Source organism: Temnothorax curvispinosus, unplaced genomic scaffold (assembly GCF_003070985.1).
Source record: "Temnothorax curvispinosus isolate PA1 unplaced genomic scaffold, ASM307098v1 QBEX01014323.1, whole genome shotgun sequence".
Taxonomy (NCBI): Eukaryota; Metazoa; Arthropoda; class Insecta; order Hymenoptera; family Formicidae; genus Temnothorax; species Temnothorax curvispinosus.
Window position 1 is genome coordinate 57,074 of NW_020224103.1, and position 12,032 is coordinate 69,105.

The following is a 12,032-nucleotide window of genomic DNA, read 5'->3' on the forward strand; positions in this document are numbered from 1 at the left end:
CGATATAATATGATTATGATTACGTATCATTGTATTATACGATATATCATATAGTACAATTATGTATTATTGTATACGATACATAAGTATATATCAAGGTATATATTGTATATCGTATAGTATTGCTGTATATGATATACAATTATATATATATTGTACTTTGATATTATTCAAATAGTTATTGAAGTCGATGTTAACATAATTATTTGAAGCTGCGTTAATACTAGTATCAGGAAAAGGATTGAAAAGGCGCTACTCACGACGGACTCCAGGGTACGTGTTCCGTACATTATTACATGAAACGCAATCGTATTTGTAATCATCATTATCAATATTTATTAATGTATGTAGACAGGTGTATTGTACTTTTAGGTGAAAACGAATTACAGTACCTTACATACAAGTGCCTACATTATGTAACGTAAACATTGTAAACGAAATATAGATACAAATGATTATTTATGATAATTACTCCATCGTTATATATATTTTTTTTCCTCTACTTTCCTGTTTTTTAATTACATTGTCCTTTAATTATCTTAACGATAGCTTACAGTCAACATGTTACATCGTCGATCTAAAAACGAGGATCCCATCAATTATGTATATACGTTACGGCGATGATAATCAAAGTCGATACATTCAGGAGTCTTTATATCCTCGATACAAAACACGCTTGCCTTACAAAGTAAAGTTTCTTTTTTTTTTTCTTCTTTACAAGGAGATATGCGTAAACTTACATTTTACATTGCACACCGATCGTAGGTCTCTCCAACTCTTTATTTCTCACCAAGAACAAGATTACACGTGCTTATCAAAAACGCAGAATAAATAATAAATTAAAATTACAAAAAAAGGAGGCGAACGAATATCGACGGATCGAGTAAAGGAATTCAAAGCGGCAAAGAGATTAGGATATGCTTCTAATTAAAGGTATGTATAAGTACACGCAACTGGACACGGCTCGATGCTCTTCGTTACTCTACGTAAAGTTACTCGTTTCGAAAGTATCCGCGGCTATCAGCGGGTGGAATCAATAAATATAATTAGTCGTTGGTCGAATCGATTGATCTCCCGACGACGAGAGTCGTTCCGTCGAAATTGAGCGAGAGAAAGGTATCGAAGCGTTCGTTAAACCTAAAGCGCAAGGGAAAACAGGTATGATAAACAAGGTATTGGTAAACTAGAGTTATTCCTCTAATAGGTCGCTTACAGCTATCTGGGTAGCCCTTGGACAGGACCTCGCACAGCATATACAAGGAATTATCCTCAACCGCCGCCAACACACATACACACACACATGCCCCGCTATAAACAATTAGAACGTCTTACACGTGCCCATTTTATTACTCTCAACCGTCAAACAGTCGACGCAATCAGTCTGGCGTACAGTACGTAAACATTTATCTAGAATTATACGACCCCAAACTTATATCTTCGTCCTCCTTCGTCGAGTAAGCTATCTATAGTAAAAAGAAGAATGTATACGCAAGTCCCGCGCTACTCCTAGGATTCTAGAGAGAGAGAAACTTTATTGTCGAAATACAAAGACTAATTAATTAATTAAATCGTTCGCTAATTTGCCTTATCGGCGAAGAGCAATGCGCAACGATAATACCGGTAAGAAAGGTTACAAAAAAAAAGAAGAAAAATGAACGGCTCGCTTGCGAAAGAGGGACTGTTTGTCAGATCTCTGTTAGATCTTATTAAATTATTCAGCTCGAAACGTTTATATTTTGACACTGAGGATGACCTGATTTAGATTGAAACGTTTGTTACGTTTTAGATTAATTTCAAAATAAATTTACGCATTAAAACCTAGCTTAGTTCAAACTCCCGAACGCCCCTATTGTCTTTATTTGATTTTCAGTCCGCTAAGCCTCTTTTTAAATTATCCAGTCCGTTAAATCACGTTATTTGCCTTGCGGTTATTGAATTCAGTAGGCAGCGTTCAACATAAAAAAAAGTCAGAGAAAAAGTTTTATAAAAGTCTCTGAAATTTCTCGAAATTGGAACGGAGAATTTAATTAACTTTTTTATCCCTTTAGACAACTAATTTCCTTAGGAATTGGAATAGGAATTTCAATTAAATTTATTATATTCCGGCGGCTGAAAATTTTTCTCTTTTATCTAAGTCCAATAAACGATTTGATTTGTGGCAGCCGCGAGGTTGCTTTGCGAGAAGCTCTCGGCCTCTCTCAGGGTACCCTAGATATTCGAGAGGACGATACGCGTCCTACCTCCGGGAAATCAATTCGAGGTCTCCCTCTGCCTTCCCCCCCTTCGCGAAACAGGCCGTTCAAATATAGCTCTACATCTATATACTCTGCTTACTCGGCTCGCAGATCATCCTTTGCAATGATCCTTGCTGGCATCCCGGCGAGACGAGTACACTAGTGTGTCGTAATACTGACAGTAAAGAGAATAATCGCTATTAACGTTAAAAATTAAGCTCACCCCTTATTTTCCCCCCTCCCTCCCTCCCCCTCTTACCACAGCTCGATTGCCTAAGTTATAATCACGATAATCACTACAGATGACACTTATCTCCTATTCTATCTTTATTGTTGCCCGTCGCTCTCTCGTGCGTGGTACCACCTGTGCGAAAGTTCCTCCGGATTTCGTACGCGCCGCGCCGGGGCCCCGATTCGGGGTTCCCGCGGCATAAACTAATCCCAAGGTTAACCGAGGATAAATAAATTGTGGTACTGCGTCCCTTGGAGGACAGAAATCTCCAAATATTAACGGAGATAACGAGCTTCAAACCTTTCCTCTTCGCAGAAGGAAACATGTGCATGTTACGGATAAATCAACAGTTAAATTATATATATATATATACTGGATGAGAGTGGGATGAATCCTCTCTCCGGTAAAATGCGATTACGATGTGAGAGATATGGGACAATGATTAAACTCGCGAAGCTCGCGGATAAACGACGGAGCTTCGGCAATTAAAATTTTACGAATTCAGGACCTCGATTTATCGAATCCTGCATTCATTTTACTGATTCGTTGTACGAGCTAAATTTAGAATACCCGGGGTGATGAAAATTTCAGGAACGCAAGGACACGTGAGAAAATATCGTTTATCGAGCGTCCGGATATTCGGGGAGGGGGCCAAGAAACCGAGTGTTGCCCCCCCCCGTCCCCCGTCTCGCTCCCGGGAGATGAATTGCGACAAGCGACGATTACCGACACCGATTGTGCGCCCGGGGAGTTCCAGGACAGTCTCGAGGAGCGTCCCCATATATAAAACAGTATAAAACGCTTATACATATTAACGTACCGAGGCAACTGATCCGGGCTTGCGCCGAGCGTTAACGGGGAATCGCCCCGTTACGGCCCCCGAGAGAAGACCGGATCTTTAGAAAGACGTCGCCGACGGTGTCAACGGCGCAACGCACCGCGGCGCGAACCCGCGATTGCGTAACCCTTTAACCGGTATTCGCACGCAGTTATAGGTATGTATAAATTATATATTATAAAATATATAAATAAATGCAACAATGTGTGCTCTGCATATATCCTCGATAATTGGACTTCGAGATTTTTATACATCGGATATTTAGGAATATTCAGATATATAACACGTTGCCTGCCCAGCGATTTTTATGTGACTTACCATGTACGCTACAGTAGAATTTGCATTATCACAAATATATAAAAATATAAAAAAATTAATAAAATATAATAGATTATGATGAAATATGATAAATATATTGTGTGATATAATTAAATAATAATTTTATGTTAAACAGTATTTACTTTTTACAAGCGTTTTGAAAAATTTTGATAGCGTCAGTCACAAGTGATCACAATGGCAATATTGGCAATGTGTTAAACACCTAAACGGCGTGTGCGTTTTGAATTTTTTCAGACTCTCGAATTTCTTCGAAGATCCTTCAGTCGCCTTCGAACGGAACTTCAGAAGCTGTTTTACCGGTTAAAGGGTTTGGCTAAAACTTACGCAATGGTATATATAAATATAACGTAACTAGCTAAATAAATATAAACTCCCAATATATATGTACAAAGAACAGCAGCGCGTTAAAAAAGGAAAGGACAATAGAACGCCAGTGATAACGAAACGCCGATAATGAAGTTATCATCACGCACGCGAGAAGGAAGACTGCGCAATTCCATCTCTCCACACTCTTTTCGCCCTTCGGAACAGTCGGAATGCTGGGATAACGAAATCGATCGTCGATTGTGGAAAGCAAATAGACTCCCTGCCGGGAGTATTTAAATTATTTATACACGGAGAAATTTTCATGATTACGTGCATAACGATGATACATTTTTATAATTTCGTCTCCTCGTTCAGTTGATTAAATGCCTGCAAAGGATTTAATTAAATCTGCCCCCACTGTTTAGAGTTAGTAATCGCACTCTCGCTCGTACAAAAAATTTTGCAAAAATTTTATGCATTAAAAAATCATTAGGATTATATTGCCAGACTTGGAATTTTATGATTTTGAATCATTTAACAATTTTTTATAAAAACATTAGATTCTCTATCGGATTTTTTTATATTAATCTCGAGGTTAATTGTTGAATCTTTTCTATAAATAGCCTTTACAAAAATTTGTAAAATATTGGCAGAAGTATCTTTTCTTTATGTAGGCTATTTATAGAAAAAAATACATAACAAAAAATTGATGCAAAAATAAAAAAATAAAAAAAAAGGCAGAAACGGGATAAAGTATTATAAAATAAAGGAAGATGGAGTTAAAACGGACTTCCTAAGCGAGAAAGACTTTACTTTAGCTCTCTATTTAGAACAAATGGTTGAAATGTTACGTAAAGCGAAACTTTAGAATGTTTATTACAAAATTTGACTACAAAATTTTTTAAAAATTGATTCCTAATCTTTCAAATTTACCAAAATTTAGTATTTATCGAATTTTTTTTGCAAAACTTAACCCTAGAATCCATGTATCATTTTTTTGACCTTCTAATCCATGACTGGGGGCAATATCGACCCCACGCTTTATTTGATCGTAAAACCGGTCCTACAGAAATAAAGGGCCTTTAAACCTACATGAATTTCTTCGTTTTTTAATAACGAAGAGAATGGTATACGGTAAATTTAATTTTACTCAAGTTTAGTTAGTGAAAAATCCATTTAAAGACTGAAAAACGCAGAAAATCAGCAAAAACCTCTTTTTTTAAACAAAAATTTGTATCTTTTTTTGTAATCAACCGATTTTAAAAATTCAAACGGGGTTTTAAAGAGGACACATTAGACTATTAGAAAAAAATTGTCATCGCTATGTTCTGTTCAAAAAGTATATTTATTTGGGACTATAAAGATGAAGAAATTCGCAAAGTTGAAATACGGAAAAAGTCGATGAAAAAACCATAAAAAATTGTATTTTAAGTATTATTTCATTTTTATTTGATACAAAATAGTAAAAAATATGAAAAAAATGAAACATTATATCGCCCAGCCATTTTCTGCGAAATGTCAATCTTCTATAGGCAACGGGATTTTTACCGACTAAATTGTGTGATATTTCGTCTTAAATAATATTTATGACTATTTATGCTCAGATTACGTAATAATACATGATATATATTGATTCTAGCAAAAAAATAAAATTAACTTACCGTGACGAAACTCAAACGGCAAGTCACGACTGGGGTCGATATCGACCCCACGCCCGCTTTGCGATTGTGCTACTTCACTGCTAGCGAACAACTAACGCTGCGCCCGACATAACCCTACTTTTAGAAAGTTGAAATGAATTATGGTTCAGGTCCTGAGTCAATAATGTCACTCGCTAGCTCAGGAGCGTAGTTCAAAGTTCGCCTGGGGTCGAAATCGACCCCAGTCATGGATTCTAGGGTTAATTTCGATACATTTTTAAATAAAAGTAATTTCTAAATTTTAAAGATTACCAAAATCAAATCTTCAAGAATATAAGTTTTAAAGAATAAGAATTCAAAGATTAAAGAATCTCCGACTGCTACGTATCCTTCATATCGTCAATTCAGCAAACAAATAAGCGTCGAGTTGTGCGAGGGTCCTCGTCTTTTTGATTATCAGGCCTTAATATATTTATTTAAAATCTCACGGAGGCTTGTTGACAATTTCTCATTTTTCGCAAATAAGAACTTGTAATTCGAGAAATTCAAAAAATAGAAAAATCTTGATTTGTCCGAAGAGACTTAAAGATTCAAAGTTTCAAGAAGTTTAGGATCTAAAACTTTAAAAACACAAGATGCAAAGAATCCGAAAATTCAAGGATTAAAAAATCACCGATCACAGTACACATCTTTTCAGTCACTGTTTTTTACGTTCTTTCACGCAATGTGTCAGTCAGTGAAAGGAAATAAGTCGCGATCTCTTCATTTTGAAATAAATATTACGCAATACAATATTAAAACTTTCAATCGCGTAGAAGCCGCTGCATTAAAAAACATTGCATTCACAAAGGATCGAACTCACTTTCAATGATCAGCACATCCGCGCCAAACAATCCTTCGTCCCTTCTGTCTCTGTATCGTCCCTGTTAACGGGGAATACCTCCCAATTTTTACATCTTATCAAAAAATTCACTCGTCCGACGATAAAAAAAAATTGTACAAAGGTCCCTACGCGTCTTCAACATTTCCATCGAACTTATCACGAGCCGCGAACTTATCACGAGTATAGCAAATTCACGCTTCGCACCGCCGACTCGCACTGCCACGTCGATGCAGTTGAAAGCAGTTGCACCTCGCATAAATTCCCGTTTAGGCGTTCCCCCTTACGTAACTGCATTCCAACTGTATAGTCCGCCAACTACACGGATGTTCGAGAGGCAGTCGCGAACGGATTTGCCGCGTGGATCACAAAAAATCGCGTATTTTGGTACGAGAGATTCGCGATTTCAACGAAATTCTTTTCCCTAATTTAAGATCAAGCCTCTTCGACCGAAGATCGCGCGACCTAAGGTTGAAGAGTTCATAATTTCGAGCTCAAAAACTCGGGCGAGAGAATCAAGCTTCCGGGAATCTAAGGAAGATTCCGGAACTGACGTTTGATTCTATTTCACGGTGCCGCGCGCCCGCAGCTTCTCCTTCGCGTCGCGACGCTAAATCGAATTTGCTTTCCAATCTCGACGCGATTCGCGAGAAAATCGATCGCGATGTGATAACGTCACAAAGTCGCGACGCGCCTTTTTCGCCTGTTTCTTATAATTTGCACCATCTCCAGATCGAAGAAGACCGTGCCTTCCAATCTCTCGAGTTTCGCTTCAAATTTCGCGACCGAAATCGAAAGAGCTCCGCGATTTTTTTTCTCTCTTATCAAGGACAACAATCGTACCTTTTACGGAGTTCTCGAAAATAAACGTCCTAAGCAAGGGCCTCGAGGCCCTTTGCGCGAGATTCGGATCGTCGGCATCGCGACGTCTCGCTTCGCGATTTCTTCCCGAAAATCGGTATCACGAACGAAAGATCCCTCTCGCCAGGATTCTCGAGAGGGATCGGAACGGAGATCCCGAGACTTCTGAGGCCGTCGCCGCCGCCGAAATCGAGGTCGCCTCGCAATTCTTTTGCCGAATCGATATCAAAAGCGAAAGGATTCCTCTCGCGCGGGGATCCTCGGGATCGGAATCGCACAGACGCGACCTCGAGACCCTCTCGCCTCGAGGGAATTCCAAGATTGGCAAATCGGATCGAGAAGATTTTTCTCGTGGGAACCACGGCTTGAGATGAGCGTCTCGCACTCTCATCCGCGTGATCCTTAGACAAGGACCTCTAGGCTCTCGCGCGAGCGTGCCTTTTGCTGTCCGCACTTGCCGTTAGCCTGCACTATCATCGCGACCGATTGGCAGCCGGTCTCGGACGCGACCGGCCGCATCGCCGGCATCGCCAGCCTCAGTTTGTACCAGAACTTGTGACCGCCGCTACCGAACGTGGTGCCGTTGCTGCCGTCTCCGCTGCCGCCGCCACCGCCGTCCTGCCAGGACAGGATCTTCAGCCGGTCGAAGGAGATGCTGTCGGCGTCGCGGCGATCACGCCGCGATCGCTTCGCGATCGTCGCCGTCGTGCTCGGCAGTCTCTTCAGCGTAACGACGATCGCCCGGGTCGGCAGCGAGGACAGCTGCTTCAGGACCGCGCCGACGCTCGCGTCCGTCCAGATGTTGTCCAGGGAAGCGGGGCTGAGCACGACGATGACTCGCCGGGCCGTGTTGGCGTGCGGACTGATCTCCAGGCTCCCTGCGAAATACCACTAAGTATTTAGAACGTTTCGAACATTTCGATTGTATTTAGTCTTCTTCAGCAACAATAATTTAGTTAGAAAAGTGGATGACAAAGTCAAGAATAAAAATAAATTAATTAATAAAAATAAAGAAAAGACATATTTATATAAGCTGAAATTATATGATGATATTACGCTGGTTAAACATCATAAATTATTAAATTAAATTATATAAATTATTAAATTACATAAATAATTAAATACAAAATAATAAATTATAATTAACAATTAACATGTCACTTTTAATATTAAATATTAATTTAATATTTAATATTAAAATTAGATTCAAACTAGGAATTAAAAACAGAAATAATTCGCAAGCTTCGGAAAATTTCAGAGAAGGAAATTTCAATATTCTCAGAATCTTAAAAAAAAATCCTTTCAGAGATGAGAGAAAATTGTCCCAAATTCTTTAGAATCGGTTTTTCTTGACAACTCGGACAGAGTGGTTTCTCCAAGTTTAAGAGCTTCCCTGATGATTTCTTGATAATGAGACACTTGAGAAGTGCGCGTTATCGGCGTTATCGCACAATTACTATCGGAAGCGCAGATAAATCTCAATTTTCGACAGAGGCATCGGAGTCGCGATATATATATATATATATATATTTTTTTTTAGGGGGTTTGTTCGCGGTCCGATTACAGAGTCAACTCGGGCGGCGTCGCGCTGAATTTATACACTTTCCCAGAGGCACTCTGGAAATATTGTCCGCCGCGGGCGGAGCGGACGGCTGGATTTCACGGGCGATAAAGTGAAAGCAAACCGGCGGCGGTGCGGCGCGCAAGCAATAAAAAGGCCCGGGAGTTCCCTATGCCACCCGGGATAATGTATGAGTTATACCGCGCGCCACCGTGTATATCCGGCCTTGATGCAGGCGAGCTTAGCAAAAACTGATCGACTGAATAGATGCCGGCGTTACGCCTCGTTGTTTCCAGGGAAAACTTCGTTAACTCCAAATGAAACGGGGAGCCGAAGTATGCGTGTGTTCGTGCGTGCGTGCGTGCGTATGTGTGTGTGTGTGTGTGTGTGTGTAAATACGCCGAGTTTGATTAAAATCGGTATTAAATCAGGAACCGTTGAGAAAATGGTGTTCCCTCTCCAGAGGTGCTCTCTCTGACAGACAGCTGTCGAGAAGGTGAGCAACTCAATTTGGGAAACGTGTTTCGTCAAATTGTAAGCCCGAGGGGGATTAAAGAGAGGGATCTTGAGGGAGAAGATTCGATCGACACGATTCGATCTCCGTGCGAACATGTAAGTAATCTATTTAGTAATTCAATTGTGCTGTTATATCCTTTTTAATTCCTTAGATTCGCGTCTCCGTTTAACAAAATTGTACTCTCGATTTCGAAGCTGAAGAATTGGAAGCAACTCGCTTTTTAGTCTTTTGCGATCCTATCGAGTTGTACTTTGTCACAGTGTACTGCATAGGTCTTTAAGTATTCGAATTTGTATGCAATTATGATCAGCAAAATATATTTTTAATATCTCCATAAATTCCTCTGTAATAAACATTCTTTGATTCACGTTGGATCAATCAGATCAGATGAAGGACGAAATACTTGATCCTCGCTCATTTGCGAAAGATAGTTGGGATATTTTTAATATCTCCATAAATTCCTCTGTAATAAACATTCTTTGATTCACGTTGGATCAATCAGATCAGATTAAGGACGAAATACTTGATCCTCGCTCATTTGCGAAAAATAGTTGGGATCGGTATCGACTGTGGGCGAGCGAGAAGTTAAAGCGATGTTTATAATGAAGCGAAATTATTCGATGGCGTCTAAAGAATTTGATAAAACGACGCCGAAAAGGCTACATCATGAAATTTATCTCGCCTATTTCCAATTTCTTCATCGAGCCCACATAAACTTTAATTTTTTTTCCGCAACCAGTAATGTTTAAGATTATTTAATTAAACCGAGCGATTCTCTCAATGCACGAATTTACGAAATTGGAAATAGCTTCGGCCGCAAAGAGTTAAATTTTTGTCTTTTGATCAGTCATTTCCGATTAAGGGCGTTATTCTTATGTACAGTCCGAAGGATCGATTTGCAAATTATAACTTTGGTTACGCCGCGAAACTAGTTAACGTAACTTGATATAAAATCCCCGTTGCGGGAGATCGAAGTGAGTTACTCAACCGTGAACGGACACCGAAGTATTCCCGATCTCGGGTACAGTGCGTATAGGTCCCGGAGTTTCATCAAAATTCAAATTTACCGAGGTCAACGAAGATCCCCGTAGTAAGTGTTGGGATTAATCGAACCGCGAGTAGAGGACCCAGGTTCGAGGGCTGATTGGCTCATCATCGTCACTCGTGAACGGGCGGCGAAACTTTCCGAAGTCTGGCCCCTGGGTACCTCGCGTACCGGGAGAAAATCACGAGTCCCCTGCGGACACGCGAAATCCCGGTCGCTTTGATAGCGAACTTTGTTCATTGACTATCAAACGTTCGGCCGGCTGACCTGCTGGACCAGCGCCGCGCCGAAGTTCATTGCGTTAAATCCTGCGGGGTAGCCCCCCTTTCGCTACCTCGAAGCACAACTCGGCGGCGGCGGCCATCATGTGCAGGCCGGATGCAGGCAAAGTCATAAGCCGTGTAATCAGGATATCGTAATTAGCAGAGTACACGGTGTGCCAAGGCGTGCGCGACGGTGTATATTTAGGGTCGGGGATACAGAACCGACGACGGGGCGTTTGACCCGTACACGTTACCCGATCGCGCACCCCATTGGAGAACGATAGAACGCATTCCGCGCTCCGCGCAATCGGCTTAGAGCAGTAAGGTAACGAGCATGTCGGCTAATCGGACGATTGTAATCAGTTCGCTAATGTTGTCTGAGAGCGAAGCGCGCAATCTGAGAGAGAGCTACGAGCTGGCTGCTTGTTCGCAGCTCGATGCGCGTATACAGACTACACACTACGCGTACGGGATGATCGGCTCAGGGTGGAATGACAAGCTGAACAATTCGAAAAAAATTATCGGCTACAATAATTGTTCTTAGCAAGATTCTTGCTTACATTTCTTATATTCCTCAAATTCCTTATTTATATTCCTTATATTCTGCTTTGTAGATTTTTTTTCAATATCTTTTCTTCTTCAGTATTTTTTGTCCCTGTTGACGGTTGATGATTATCTCAATTTGTCAGTTTCGTCACTTTCATTTAAATCAATTATTATACATCTGATTTGACGATGCAAATCGAGATACCGTAAGCTTATATTTTCCATCCCGGTTGATAGCTGCTTCAGCTCGATAATTACTATAGTTTATTCGTACCAATTTTGACTATAATTTTATTGATTTGCCAACGCGAATCAAGATACTAATTATATCTCCATCCCGTTTGTTAGCTTGATAATTACTTCAGTTCGCTTTACTCGTGCCAGTTTTACTTCCGTCCATTATGACAGTAATCAGATTTTAAATGCAGGATATTCCTCGTGATTCGCGTTTACGCTACATCTTCCTATTCACGCGACTCCCGGCACCCATCCACGTCCTATCCCTCGCCAATTTCGCGGCCCGAAAATATCGCGGTCGTACACATGGGATTCCCCGTGCACCTAATTCGATACCGCGCGGAGACAAACGAGACACTCCGCGGCCGAGAGAGCGGCGAACTTTCTAATTCAATTTGCCAAGTTACCAAGTTGCCGTGATTCCCACGATTCACCGTAAGGTCCCCATCGCTTCCGGTTATACCGCGAGGACCCTCCCCCTCTTCCGCGCATCTCCACACGAATAACGATCTTTCCGTGATCGGGTCTGCCGG

General features: G+C 40.8%; 1 protein-coding gene across 1 annotated transcript in view; it reads right to left on the reverse strand.

The window, feature by feature from the left end:
• Positions 1 to 5,855: 5,855 nt before the first annotated feature.
• The window catches only part of LOC112464572 (interleukin-1 receptor accessory protein-like 1-B), a gene marked incomplete at its 5' end in the record, with an annotated part of 64,229 nt that continues 58,052 nt past the window's right edge, over positions 5,856 to 12,032 (reverse strand). The window contains one exon of the mRNA XM_025031641.1: positions 5,856 to 8,208. Within this exon, the coding sequence (XP_024887409.1) occupies positions 7,733 to 8,208 (476 nt within the window). The remainder of the gene's footprint in view (positions 8,209 to 12,032) is intronic.